General features: G+C 32.6%; 1 protein-coding gene across 1 annotated transcript in view; it reads left to right on the top strand.

The window, feature by feature from the left end:
• Positions 1 to 15359, top strand: part of LOC131151377 (uncharacterized) — a 42018-nt gene extending 26659 nt beyond the window's left edge. Inside the window, exon 2 of the mRNA XM_058102622.1 lies at positions 15077 to 15359. Within this exon, the coding sequence (XP_057958605.1) occupies positions 15077 to 15359 (283 nt within the window). The remainder of the gene's footprint in view (positions 1 to 15076) is intronic.
• Positions 15360 to 15721: the final 362 nt, after the last annotated feature.

Here is a 15721-nt window from a genome sequence, read left to right as displayed (position 1 = left end):
TTTTCATAACAAGCTCTAGGAGCTTGTTTCAATCCATATAAGGCTTCAGTTAACTTGAATACATGATTTGGGTTTTTAGGATCTTCAAATCCTGGAGGTTGTTTAACATAAACTTCTTCATTTATATAACCGTTTAAAAATGCATTTTTTACATCCATTTGGTATAATTTAAAATCTTTATGTGCTGCATAGGCAAGAAGCATCCTTATAGCTTCCATTTTTTCTATGGGAGCAAAGGTTTCTTCATGATCGATACCTTCTTCTTGATTATAACCTTGTGCTATTAACCTAGTTTTGTTTCTAATAACTACTCCATTTTCATCCTTCTTATTTCTAACTACCCATTTGGTTCCTATGATTGATTTATCTTTCGGTTTAAGTATAAGTTCCCATACTTGAATCCTTTCAAATTGATTTAGTTCCTCCTGCATAGCTATAATCCAAGAATCATCTTTTAAGACTTCTTCTATATTCTTGGGTTCATCTTGAGACAAAAAAGCATAATGATTACAAATATTTTTTTAATGAGGCTCTAGTGGTTATTCCTTTTGATGGTTCACCAAGAATTTGATCCTTTGGGTGACTTTTAACATATCTCCATTCTTTAGGTAGTTCTAGATTTTCTATAATGTTTTCATTTGAAGCTTCATTATTATTTTCTTCTTTTATTTTAAGATCTTCTTCTTTTTGTGAGATATCTTCTTTTTCATCATTCTTAACTTTATTGTCATAATTATTTGATTCATCAAATGTTACGTGTATTGATTCAATAATAGTAAGAGTCCTTTTATTATAAACCCTATAAGGTTTACTATTTGTAGAATAACCTAAGAAGATACCTTCATCAAATTTTGCATCGAACTTTCCTAAATCATCTTTAGTATTAAGAATAAAGCATTTGCACCCAAATACATGAAAGTAGAAAATGTTGGGTTTTCTACCTTTCCATAGTCCATTCGATGTTTTTTCCATACTTGATCTTATGGAAACCTTATTTATAATGTATCAAGTTGTATTCACAGCTTTCGCCCAAAAGTATTTGGGTAGATTATTTTCGTTTCTTATGGTTCTTGGCATTTCTTGGAGGGTTCTATTTTTTCTTTCTACAACTCCATTTTATTGGGGAGTCCTAGGTGCTGAAAAATTATGGTTTATTCCATGTTCATTACAGAATTTATCAACATATTTGTTTTTAAATTCCCTACCTTGATCACTTCTAAAAATAGTTATATTATAGCCTTTTTCATTTTGTAATTTCTTGCATAAGGTGATTAGCATGTCACAAGCTTCATCTTTATTTGCTAAGAATAATACCCATGCAAATATTGAATAATCATCTACAATTACAAAAGCATATCATTTGCCTCCTAAGCTTAAGGTTCTAGTTGGGCCAATTAAGTATAGGTGCAAGAGTTCTAGGGGTCTTTTAGTAGATATGTATTTTTTCTTTTTGAAACTTGTTTTGACTTGCTTTCCTTTTTGGCATGCATCACACATCTTATCTTTTATGAATTTAGTATTTGTTAATCCTTTTACAAGATTTTTCTTAGATAATTTGGATAAAAGATCCATACTAGCATGTCCTAGTTTCCTATGCCAAAGCCAACTCATTTCATTCATTGTAGCTAAACATGTTTTTATTTACCTATTTTTCCAATGGCAATAACTTTACCTTTGCCATTGTCGCCGAAGGTGATGTATCCCCCATCCTTTTGTTTTAATGTGGTGAACTTGGTCCTATCACCGGTCATGTGCCTTGAACACCCACTATCCAAATACCATTTATTTGTTGATGGTGTTGTCCTAAAGCATACCTACAGTGAGGGATTCATTGTGCTAGTCTTTGGAACCAAAATTCTCTTAACTTTCTTTGAATTGTTTTCAGTTCCATTATTTTTTTTTTGGATTGCGCACCGGGTATCCACGTGCCCATTTTACGATCCACGTGACTAATCCTGCACCCCTTGAAGTTGACCCCACAACTCCAAAGGGAGGGTAAATTCAGGAGTCTAGGAGCGGAAACGAACCCGGGAGGGTTTGAACGCCTGACCTCCTGAAAGGCACTCCCGCAACCCGCACTACCACCTGATCCACACCCTAGGGGTTGTTTTTAGTTCCAATATTTACTTTCCATTCTCCTTGTACTTTAACATATTTTCCTTTTAGTGGGCAATTGAACATTACATGACCTTTATTCTTGCACATGTGGCAGGTGGTGTGTTCATGTTTGTTATTTGAAGTACTAGCATAGTGCTTGGCTTCTTTGACAAAATATCACATGTATAATTTTTTACTTCTTTTATTTGTTTTTCCATTATAACCTATCCCTTCTTTATTTCCATGTAATCTTTGTTGTCCAATCATTTTTTCAAAATTTTATTTTCTTTTGGTAAAGTTATATATAATTTTTTCTTTATCCTCTACTAATTATTTAAGTTCAATTATCTCTAACTCTTTTTTTTTTTAAATCAACTTTTTTAATTTTTCCTATCTCTTGAGTAATTTCTTTTATTTCATTTTCTAATTTTTCAATACAAGAATCTTTCTCTTTTCCATTGGTTTTAGATGCTTCAAGTTGCTTCATTAATTCTTTATTTTGATCTTTCAAAGTAATGTTTCTCTTTGAAATTTTTATGAATCTTTTATGTAAAGAAATTAACTCAACTTGTAATTCCTTATAGGAAGGCATACTATCGCAAGATTCATCACAACACTCATTGTAAGATTCTGTTGAGGAGTAGTAGGAATTTACCTCTTCGTCATTCGCCATGAAGCATATATTTGCCATCTCTTATCCACTTGACTCATTTTCCGTCCCGCTAGAGCTTGAATCATCCCAAGTGGCCTTCATAGCTTCCTTATTTTTCTTCTTGTCTTTCTTGAGTAACGGGCAGTCCGGCTTGATGTGCCTTGGTTTCTTGCAATGATAGCATATAAGAGGTTCATTTTTACTTTTATTTTTTTTTCTACTTGTTTCTCATTTTTCGGGTTTCTTTTTATTAAACTTTCTATGAAACCTTTTATTTTTCATATAGAATTTACCCAGTCTTTTAGTGATGAATGCTAATTCATCCTTATCTAAGTCGCTTGATTCTCTTTCCTCTTCACTTGAGCTATTACTAGAAGCTTTTAATGCAATGGACCTTTTATGCTTTGGTTCATGATTTCTTTCCTTTAAAGTCATTTCATAGGTAAGTAATGAACCTATGAGTTCATCTAGAGAGGTGGTTTTAAGATTTCTACCTTTCGTGATAGTAGTAGCCTTTGGTTCCCTTATGGAGGGAAGGTCTCTTATAATTTTTCTAATCATTTCGCAGGTAGTATAAGTCTTTCCTAAGGCACTTAAGGAATTGATTATGTGGGTAAATCTGGTATACATACTAGAGATTGGTTCATCTGAGTTCATTTTGAATGCTTCATACTCACTCGTTAACATATCTATCCTGTTGTCCATAACATCTATTGTTCTTTCATATGTTACTTCTAATTTGTCCCATATTTCTTTAGCTGTCTTACAGGCCATGACCCTATTGAACTCATTAACATCTAAAGCACAGTATAGGGCATTTATAACACTTGAACTTATTTGGATTATCTTATAGTCTATATCGGTCATATCTTTTTTTTCTTTGGGAATTTGTTTTCCATCTATTACCTTAGTATGGATTAGGTCTCCATCCATAACTACTTCTCAAGTCTTCCAATCCATGTGTTGGAGATATATTTGCATTCTCTTTTTCCAAAAGGCATAGTTGTGTCCACAAAAGATTGGTGGACGGGTTGAGGATTAGCCCTCACCGAAGGGTGCAACTCCTATATTTTCCATTTGACCTTTCTATAGTTTCTTGTTAGGAATTACTATAACTAGGCTCTAATACCAATTGAAATTATGATAGCTTCCCAAGAGGGGGGTGAATTGGGATAAAAAAAATTTATTCCCTTTTTAATATTTCTGTGTTATACAATAATGACACCTCAACCAAAATCACAAAATTGATTCAAAATAATCACAACCAAAACAAAATAAGCAAACACTTAATAATAGCTCTGTCGTAATGTGTAAACTTGCTGAATTTGTATAATCCTTGTTGTTAAATTCCACAAAAAACCTTCTTCCCAATGTTCAGCTTTTAAATAAAATTTCATTTTAATAAGTTAAAGATGATCAACCAACATAGTCCATTCGATTTCCGCAATCAATGCTGATCAAACCAAAATAAATTACCTTCTGGTCTATTTAACAACCAAACATTTAGAATTCAGAGTTTGATAAAGCATCCATGCAATTTATAAATTTTGCTGAGAAATAAAGAGTAGGGAAGAGAGAAGAACACAAGATTTTACGAGGTTCGGCTTCAACACAGCCTACGTCCTCGCCCTTGGAAAAACCACCAAAGGATTCACTATCACCGTTCCTTTACCAAGCGAAACAATACCGATTACAACACTCCTTGGTTAAGGCTAGAGCCCGCCTTCTCCAAACAATATTCCCTTGTTTGGTCCAACGATTCAACACTTGAACTGACTATCAATGTGTTGCAAAGATTTAAAACAAGATGTACAAGAATTGCTTCTTAAAAATCTGATTAGTACAAATCAAAAACTATATACTTCAGTAAATTCACAATACAAAATTCAAATTGAAGACCTAGAGTTTTATCACTGTAGGAATCTTTCAATAGATGAAAGAATTAACGATTGTGGCGCAATATCAGTGAGAAAATTGGTAGAACATTAGAGAACTTCGTGGGTGTTGTGAGCAACAAAGAAATTTCATAATTTCAGAATGCTTAAGAGAGAGTTTGATTACTGATTTGAAATTTTGGTGTCTAAATCAATGTAACTTGAGGGTATTTATAGATGTAGAAAGGTTTCTAACTTGTTCCCCAAAATTACTTGGAGTAGGGTCTAAGTTTTGGATTAATTTGGGCTTCAAGTAATTTAAATTTTAAAAATATGCCCGTTGAGTATTTTGAATTTTGCCGCAAACCAAACGACTGTGTGCCCTCTAGCAATCGTCTGTCCATGTATTTCAAAGGCAACTTTCACAACCAGAAAGGTGGCAGTCGTCTGTCCTCAGGGTGACAGTTTTCTATCATTGACCAACTTTTATTTTTTAACACATACAGAAGAGTGGCAATCGGCTAACAAAACCCACACAGACATCTCATTTTGCACTAACAGTCATCTGTCAAGTGCTTGTCAGTCGTCTGTTATAATTTTGTTACCTGTTTAAAAACCTTTAAAAATATGCTAGTCATCTGTCAAGTAGATTTTCCTTCTTTTAAAAACATCTTTATCTCTCTCATATTTTCTTAATTAATCTTGGAATATTAACTTGTTTAACTTTGAAAAACATGTTCCAAGACTTTAAAACTTCAGGTTTCTAAGTGTCTCTTTGCCTAATGAGCTTCAAAAAAACATTCATACTTGAATCAACTTGAAGTACTTACAAAGCTTTGTTCTAGAAACAAATTTGACATTTCATTGCTTTGAGTTCTTTTTGTCGCCGATCTTTGATCTTTTAGACATCTCTGAGCTTTCATTATGGATCCCTTGCATTTATGTGAGGCTTTCCTTATTCCTTGATCCTTGTGAGCTTTTGAAGATATGGCATTTGAAGTTTGAGCTTTTGGAATTTTTCTTTCTATTATTGAAATCATCTTTGCCTGGAATAGTATCACTTGGAAACACATTAGATAACCTTACTTTGTTATCATCAAAATCAAAAGTTGTAAGCCTAGCTAGGCCAACACTTTTAAGATAAACTCACGAAATACCCATGTCCAACCCGTGATGCTGCTCTCATCAGTCCCCAAATGTCAAAAATAATGTTGTTAAGAATACCCTCCATTTTTGTGTGGGATTGTTTTACATAAAATGGTATTATTTGACTCATAACTTTAGTTGCAACTTGAAAACTAAGGTATAGTCTCGAAAGGGGGGGGGGGTTAATTGGGCTATTAAATTTTTTTTTTTAATTCTTTTATGAATTCTTTGACCTCTTATTAATTAATCAAATATCCAGAAAAGCTTAGTGAATCAATCCTTAACAGCACACAAGTGAACCAAAACTTAAACAAACATTCAACAAATCAATCAACTTTAAAGTAATTAACCACTCAATATAATATTCAGCTTTTTGTATGTAGCCCTTTGTATTGATTGATTCAAGCCCTGTATTGATGGATTTGATTTTCAATGTGAAGCACAATATGAAATTCAACACTCTTTCCAAAAATTTGGACCTTAAATAAACTTTTAGTTAAAGAGTCTTTGGCTGTTGAACCGATTAACGTACTCCCTTATGGTTTCCGAAATTTGTGTTCGTCAACTAACATACTTCCTTTCGATTTCCGAAAATTCCCAAAAACAAATTAAGCTTTAGTTTATTTAATATGCAATCCATGTAATGTATATGATCAGAAATTAAACACAACCACACAGTTAATATTTGGTGAAAATTAAAAGGAATAGGGAAAGAGAGTGACACCACGTTTTTTACGAGGTTTGACTTATCCCCAACCTACGTCATTGCCTTTGGCAAATACCACCAAATGATTCCACTACACTATTCCTTTCCGAGTGGAACAAACCTTTTACAAGTGATATCCCATGCTTAGACACTCCTTAAGAAGGCTAGAGCAATGCCTCTCCAAGCGATACACCACATTTAGTCACTTCTTCAATAGGCTAGAGCAACACCTCTCTAAGAGAAACCCCACACTCAGTTAGTCCTTCAACAAGCTAGAGGAACGCCTCTCCAAGTGATACCCCATGCTTGGTCAATGATCCAAATCATCCTTAAACTGTCAAAGAACTACAAGAATACAAAGAAAAACTCTGCGTACAAGAACACCATCAAGCATATTAGTACAAATTGAAACACTATGTACTTCAATATTAAATATCAATATGAAATAAGATGAAGCACAGGATTAGATATCACCAGAGGTTCTTTCATAGGATTTGAGAAATCTCACTAGCAAACTTAGAGCCGTAGGCTTTTGATAAGCAACAATTTCAATAGTATTCTTCCAGTAGAATTTGAGCAAGAGTGAACTTTAGAAGAGATTGCAAGTAGAGTGCTTGAATGTTGATTGTATGTGTTGGCCTAATAAGGCTTACAATTCTTATTTTGATGATAACAAATCAATGATATGTTTAATATGGTTCAAGTAAATTTTTTTCAGGAAAGTGACAAACCCCAAGTGCATAAAGAAGCCTATGAATTACAAAGAATTCTTGAATAATACAAGTATAGTTTATGGATTACAAAGAATCCTTGAAGAACACAAAGAAAAGCTTATGGATTACAAAGAGCATGAGGAATACAATTATACTGGTGAAAAGCTCAAATAAAAGATTGAAACAACAAAGACGATGGAAGAACAAGATTGAAGATTAAAGAATTATATTGTAGGATGTTCTTAATGTAAGTACTTCAAAGGTTAAACTCAAATATAAAGTGGTTGAAGCTCATAGAAAATCAAAAATATTTTTTTTTAACATATATACTCTAAAAAGTATTTTTTTCATAAATAAAATGGGCTTAAGAAGGGAAGATTTTTTAAACCATTTTTTTAAACATATATAGCCTAAAAAGTATTTTTTTTAATAAATAAAAAGGGCTTAAGAAGGGAAGATTTTTTAAACCATGTTTTTAAACATTTTATTTCAAAATATTTAGAAATGAATTTTAGGAATCTTTGGGAGTAATGGATGGCTTCTAAAAACATCTATAAATAGTGAAAAGCTTCAAAGGTTTAAAATAATGATCATAGAGGCAATATTAAAAGGTTTTTGAAATTTAGAAATTCTCAAAAGTTTCAGATCCAGAAATCTTCTAAAGTTTCAAATCCAGAAATCTTCAAAGTTTCAAATCCAGCAATCTTCAAAGTTTAAGATCAAGCAACCTTCAAGGTTTTTAGATCAAGCTACTTTTCAAAGGTTTTTAGATCAAGTGATTTTCAAATATTCAAATTTCTTAAAGGATCTAAATTTTCTTGTGCTTAAACTTTCTGATCTGATATTGATTTATATTTTTGAAGCAAAGCTTTAAAAAATCAGAATATTTCATTTTCTTTGAAAAATCATTTGGTAATTTATACTAAGCATTGAGCTTCAAATTTCTTATATTTGAATTACTTTGGAGTATAAGTGAGCTGATCATTGTACTAATCTACTCTATTGTGAGAGTTCTCTTTTGTACACAAATTTATTTATCATCATTCTTAAACAATTCAGAGTTGTTGAATCGTTGGACCAAACAAGGGGTTATTGTTTGGAGAGGCAGACTCTAGCCTGATAGAAGGAGTGGTTGTAAATTGGTATTGTTCCACCAGGTAACGGAACTGATATAGTGGAATCCTTTGGTGTTTTGCCAAAGGCGAGGACGTAGGCTGTGTTGAAGCCGAACCTCGTAAAAATCTTGTGTCTTTCTCTCTACTTTACTTTATATTATTTACTTGCTATTGTGGTATGATTTAAATGTGCAGGTTGCAGATTCCTAAGTGAGAAAGAAACAAAGGTACTTGATATTTAGAAAGTACGTTTTGATTAATTATTTGCGGAAACCCAAAAAGGGAGTACGTTGGTCAATCTGCGGAAATCTTGATCAAGTAAAGTGCATAATAAGAGTTTACAGAAAAATCAATTAAAGCTCTAATATTTTTGGTTGAATGATTGAATTACGTTGATTTCATTAATTGACTTGTGAATTTAAATTTCTGTATTTTTAAGTGTAGTTATCGTTTATATATATCTTGTTTCTGGGTAATTAAAATCAATAGCTTTAAAATCATTAAAATTTAAAGAGATTCCAATTCACCCCCCCCCCCCGGCGGCTCTTGGAAAGCTATTCCTCATTGCAATTGGTATCAGAGCCTAGTTATAGAAATTCCTAACAAGAATCTATAAAAAGATCTAATGGCAAACATTGGAGTAGCACCCTTTGGTGAAGGACAATCCTCAACCCGTCCGCCAATCTTTTGTGGACATAATTACACATTTTAGAAAAAGAGAATGGAAATATATCTCCAAAATATAGATTGGAAAGCTTGGGAAGTTTTTATGGATGGAAATCTTATTCCCACTAAGTTAGTTGATGGAAAACACATTCCAAAAGAAAAGAAAGACACGACAGACTTAGACTATAAAATGCTTCAGATATATGCAAGTGCTATAAATGCGTTATATTGTGCATTAGATGCTAATGAGTTTAATCGAGTCATGCCTTGCAAAACAGCTAAGGAAATTTGGGATAAGTTAGAAGTAGCTTATGAAGGAACCATCAATGTTAGAGACAATAGGATAGATATGCTAACAAGTGAATACGAAGCTTTCAAAATGAATTCTGAAGAAACAATATCAAGCATGTACACCAAATTTACCCACATAATAAAATCTTTAAGTGCCTTAGGAAAAACCTATGCTACATATGAAATGATTAGGAAAATTCTAAGAGGTCTACCCTCTATTTGGGAACCAAAGGCCACAGCTATCACGGAAGGTAGAAACCTTACGACTATGTCTTTGGATGAACTTATAGGTTCACTTCTTGCATATGAAATGGCACTGAAAGAAAGAAACCCCGAACTAAAGCATAAAAAATCCATAGCTCTAAAGGCATCTAGCCATAGCTATAGGGAAGAAGAAAGCGAAACAAGTGACCTAGATCAAGATGAATTGGCATTCATTACTAAGAGACTAGGAAAATTCTATAGAAGAAATAAAAGGTTTCATAGAAAATTCTACAAAAATAAAACTGAAAAAGGAGATACAAGTAGGAAAGAAAATAAAGGTAAGAATGAATTACCAATTTGTTATCACTGCAAAAATCCAGGATATATTAAACCGGAGTGTCCATTGTTCAAGAAGGACAAGAAGAAAAAGAAGGAAGCAATGAAAGCTACTTGGGACGATTCAAGCTCCAGCAAAACTAAAACTAAATCAAGTGAACAAGAGATGACAAATATATGCTTCATGGCAAATGATGAAGAGGTAAATTCTTATTATTCTTCAACAGAATCTCAAAATGTGTCTTGTGATGAGTCATGTGATAGTTTGCCTTCTTACAAGGAATTACAAATTGAATTATTTTCACTACATAAAAGATTTATAAAAGTGTCTAAAAGAAATATAACTTTGAAAGATCATAATCAAGAACTTGTAAAGCAACTAGAATCATTCAAAGTTATTGAAGAAGAAAGAAATACTTAAATTAAGAAGCTGGAAGAAGAAATAAAACAAGAATTAGATAAAACTCATATAGATGGTTTGAATAAGAAAGATTTAGAAATAAATGAACTCAAAAAGATAGTTAAGGATAAGGAAAAGATTATCTATAACTTTACTAAAGGTAAAGAGAACTTTGAAAAGATGATTGGACAGCAAAGGCTTCATGGAAACAAAGAAGGAATAGGCTACAATGGTAAAACAAATAAAAAGAATAAAAAGCTATACATGGGATACTTTAATAAGTAAGCTAGGTTTTATGCTAGCACTTCATCAAATAACAAACATGAACACACCACTTGCTATATGTGCAAGACTAAAGGTCATATAATGTTTAATTGTCCATTAAAGAAAAAATATGTTAAAGTCGAAGGAGAATGGAAAACAAATAGTGGAACTAACAGTAAAACAATGAAAGTCAAAAGAATTTGGGTTCCAAAAACTAACACATAGTGTCCCTCATTATAGGTTTTCCTTAGGACAACAACGACAATGGACAAATGGTACTTGGATAGCAGATGCTCAAGACATATGACCGGTGACAAGAACAAGTTCACTACCTTAAAACAAAAAATTGGGGATACGTCACCTTCAGCAACAATGCCAATGGTAAAATTGTCGGTATAGGTAAAATTGGTAAAGAACCTTCACTCACTATAGATAATGTGTTATTAGTAGAAGGACTAAAACATAATATTTTAAGTATCAGTCAATTAAGTGATAAAGGGTTTGAAGTAATGTTCATGAAAGAAAAATGTGTTATCTAGAATCCCAAAAATAGAGAAACCTTGTTTATGGCTCATAGAATAAATAATGTTTACTGTATAAATCTCAAGAAAATAAAATATCAAAACATAACCTGTTTAACAGCTATGAATGAAGTAAGTTGGTTATGACATAGGAAGCTAGGACATGCTAGCATGGACCTACTATCTAAATTATCTAAGAAAAATCTTGTAAAAGGATTACCAAATATTAAGTATGTAAAAGACAAGATATATGTAATGCTTGTCAAAAGGGAAAAACAAGTAAAAACAAGTTTTAAAAAGAAAAAAATTCATATCCACCAAAAGAATACACTTAGAATTATTTGGTCCAACTAGAACCTTAAGTTTAGGTTGAAAACAATATGCTTTTATAATAGTAGATGATTTTTCAAGATTTACTTGGGTAATATTTTTAGCAAACAAAGATGAAGCTTACAATCAATTCATAACCTTATGCAAGAAACTACAAAATGAGAAAGGTTATAATGTAACAACCTTTAGAAGTGACCAAGGAAGAGAGTTTAAAAATAAGGAAGTTGATAAATTTTGTAATGAACATGGAATAACTCACAATTTTTCAGCACCTAGAACTCCACAGCAAAATGGAGTTGTTGAAAGGAAAAATAGAACTTTGCAAGAAATGGCAAGAACAATGCTCAATGAAAATAGTTTACCTAAATATTTTTGGGCAGAAGCTGTAAATACAACATGTTATATTGTAAATAGGGTATCAATAAGATCAAAAATAGATAAAACACCATATGAACTTTGGAAAGATAGAAAACCAAATATATCCTACTTTCATGTATTCGGTTGCAAATGTTTTATATTAAATACTAAAGATGACCTAGGAAAATTTGATGCAAAGTCGGATGAAGGTATTTTCTTAGGTTATTCTACAAATAGTAAAGCTTATAGGATTTACAATAAAAGAACTTCTACATATATGGAATCAATTCATATAACTTTTGATGAATCAAATCATTATAACATTAAATATATGAATGATGAAAAAGTAGTCACTTCACAAAAGGAAGATGTTCTTGAAATAAAAGAAGAAAAGAACAATGATACATTAAATGAAAACCTTTCAGAGAAACTAAAACTTCCTAAAGAGTGGAAATATGACAAAAATCACCAAAAAGAACAAATTCTCGGTGAAACCTCAAAAGGAATAACTACTAGAGCCTTACTAAAAAATATTTGCAATCATTATACTTTCTTATCCCAACATGAACCAAAAAATATTGAAGATGCCTTAAATGATGACTCTTGGATTATACCTATGCAAGAGGAATTAAATCAATTCAAAAGAAGTCAAGTATGGGAACTAATACCAAAACCCAAAGATAAATCAATTATAGGAACTAAATGGGTGTTTAGAAATAAGAAGGATGAAAGTGGAGTTGTTGTGAGAAATAAAGCTAGGTTAGTGGCACAAGGATATAATCAAGAAGAGGGAATTGATTACGATGAAACTTTTGCACATGTGGCAAGAATGGAAGCCATTAGGATGCTTTTAGCCTATACAGCCCATAAGGATTTTAAGTTATATCAAATGGATGTGAAGAGTGCATTTTTGAATGGATATATAAACGAAGAAGTATATGTCAAACAACCACCAGGATTTGATAATTCTAAAAATTCAAACCATGTATTCAAATTGACAAAAGCTCTTTATGGTTTGAAACAAGCTCCAAGATCTTGGTATGAGAGATTAAGTAAATTCTTACTTAAAAATGAATTTACAAGAGGAAAAGTTGATAGTACCTTATTCATTAAACCTAAAAACAAAGATTTGTTATTAGTTCAAATATATGTGGATGATATTATATTTGGAGCTATAAATAAAGATCTATGTAAAGAATTTGCCACAGGTATGCAAAAAGAGTTTGAGATGAGTATGATGGGAGAATTAAATTACTTTCTTGGATTACAAATCAAACAAGCAAAAAATGGAATCTTTATAAATCAAACTAAATACATTAAAGACATGTTAAAAAATTTTGATATGGAAGAAGGTAAACCCATAGGAGCTCCTATGGGTACTTCAACTAGTCTTGACAAAGATGAAAAAGGGAAACAAGTTGATACTAAGCATTATCGAGGAATGATAGGAAGCCTACTCTATTTAACAGCAAGTAGGCCAGATATTATGTTTAGTGTATGTATGTGTGCAAGATTTCAGTCAGCCCCAATGGAATCACATCAAACAGTAGTCAAAAGAATTCTTAGGTATCTCTTAGGTACACTTGAACTAGGTTTATGGTATCCAAAGGAATCTGGATTTGAAATGATTAGTTATTCAAATGCAGACTTTGCTGGATGTAAAATAGATAGAAAAAGCACAAGTGAAACATGTCATTTTCTAGGACATTCTCTAGTTTCATGGTCTTCAAAGAAACAAAATTCTGTAGCATTATCCATAGCAGAAGCAGAATACATTGCTGCAGGAAGTTGTTGTGCTCAAACATTATATATGAAACAACAGTTAAAAGATTTTCAAATACAATATCAAACTATCCCTATCAAATGTGATAACACAAGTGCTATTAATATTTCAAAAAAATCCAATATCTCACTCAAGAACAAAACAAATCGATATAAGACATCATTTCTTGAGAGATCATGTACAAAATGAAGATATAGTACTAGAATTTGTAAATACACATGATCAATTAGCAGATATTTTTACAAAACCTTTGTCGGAAGAAAGATTCATATTTATAAGAAGAGAATTGGGCATGCTTCACAGTCGTGAAGTAATCTAGAAATTGTTCTGGTTGACAGGTGACTACCACCAGGGTACTAGGCAACTACCTGGCTATTGTCTTTCAAAATTCCACAAAGACAAGTGCCTGCCATATTAAAGCAGGCGACTACCTCGTGGCGGGTAGGGTTTAAAACCCTATTTTAAGTCATTTTAAAACCCACCAAGCACCTGACCATTCATTTTTTCTCTCTGAAACCCTTCGTCTCCATCACTTTCCATACACAAATCTTGCTTAAAGCATCTTGCAACCTAGTATCAAATCCTTCCTCCACACAAACACCGAGCTTAACTTAGAGTTTCTTTTTTTTTTTTCTTCATCCAAACATGCCTAGATCAAAATTCGTTGGTGTTAAAGGATCTTCCTCTTCCACAAGAATAAATAACGATGAGGTGGAGAAATGGTTGGTCACTCCACACGCCAAGCACCTTTACTAAAATGAAATTGCTTCAACTGAACCGATATTAGGTAAGGTACTCGTCATAACATTCTTCAATTCTGATTTTCCTGAAATCTTGGAACTTTTCAAGAACATTGGAAGGGATAAGTTTATCACCTACCAAGCTAAAGGCTATTATCCTAATGTTGTACGTATTTTTTACGCAAACATGGAGTGATGCGAAAATGGAATCAAAACAAATTTTCTTGGGAAAGACATCCATCTAAATCCCATATTTTTGGGAAAGATTCTTCGAATTAAGCTAGGGGATTTTGAGATTCATATTATTGAGAAGCAATGGATTATGGCTCAAGGTTTTACACCACAAGAGTTTTTGCCACTGGTTATGACTACCACTCCAGTAAACTTTGGTCATCCTCCACTTTATAAGCAGTTTAGTTTGAAAGCCCTCATTTTGCACAAGCTCATTACAAACAACAGTTTACCATGATCTGGTTCTCACGATCACATTTCATTTTTGGACTATTTTGTAATGTGGTGCATTCTAAAAAGGAAGAAGATGGATCTTCCAAGTTTGATCATACAGTGGATTATCATGAAAGTTGATGCTCCCCGTGTTGTTCTACCATATGCGGGAATGTTGAATATGGTTTTCGCTCATTTTAATGTATTAACACCATCATTCAACTTCATTAGCAAGACATACTATGACATCTTTTATGATACCATTCTAAAATGGATGGGCTATAAAAATTCTCCTCAAGAGTGGTTTCATAAAGGACATAGGAATGTCTCATCTACACCACCACCTTCTTCATCTTCCATCCAAGCATCTTCAGTTCAGCTTGATGCATACACTCCTTCATGTTTGTTTCATTTTTTAACCATTACATGACGTTTAGTGATGGTATGAAATCTGGCCTCAGTACTCTGCAAGAGAAGGTTACCTCCATCGAAACTCATTGTTTACACATTGATAATAGAGTTGAAAAGATTGAGCAACAGTTGGCCAGTTCTTCAAAACGAAAATCTCCTATGAGTATTAGTTCTGATACATCTAGTGAGGATGACTCTGGTAACCAAGAGGAAGGAGATCATGAAAGTGAACAAGAAGAAGGAACTAATGAAACTAATGACCAAGAGGAAGGAGATGATGAGAGTGACTCTATGGAAGCTTCTAACTGATGTGTTCTTATCTACAAGATATATATCACTTTTATGTGCTCAAGTTTTATCGGATAGGTTATTTTCTGGTATTTTAAAAAACGAGTACTTTGACTTGCAGCATTGCTCTGTTTTTGTATCTCCTTCTCCTTTTTGATTGATGTCCAAAGGGGAAGAAAATGTTTAAGAGAAGTGAGTGCAAAAATATGATATATAATGGTTTGTAAAACCTTTTAAATACCTTTTAAATGGATGGATGAATCTTTTACATGTATGTATGGTTTATTCATGGATTATCTTTTGGACTTACATGAATTGTATCATGCTTATTGATAGGGGGAGCCATGAATATTAAAATCTTATTATTGTTGCTCTCGATTTGT

Source organism: Malania oleifera, chromosome 3 (assembly GCF_029873635.1).
Source record: "Malania oleifera isolate guangnan ecotype guangnan chromosome 3, ASM2987363v1, whole genome shotgun sequence".
NCBI classification, from domain to species: Eukaryota; Viridiplantae; Streptophyta; class Magnoliopsida; order Santalales; family Ximeniaceae; genus Malania; species Malania oleifera.
The sequence above is the reverse complement of the archived record's forward strand: the minus strand, read 5'-3'. Positions and strand labels throughout refer to the sequence as shown.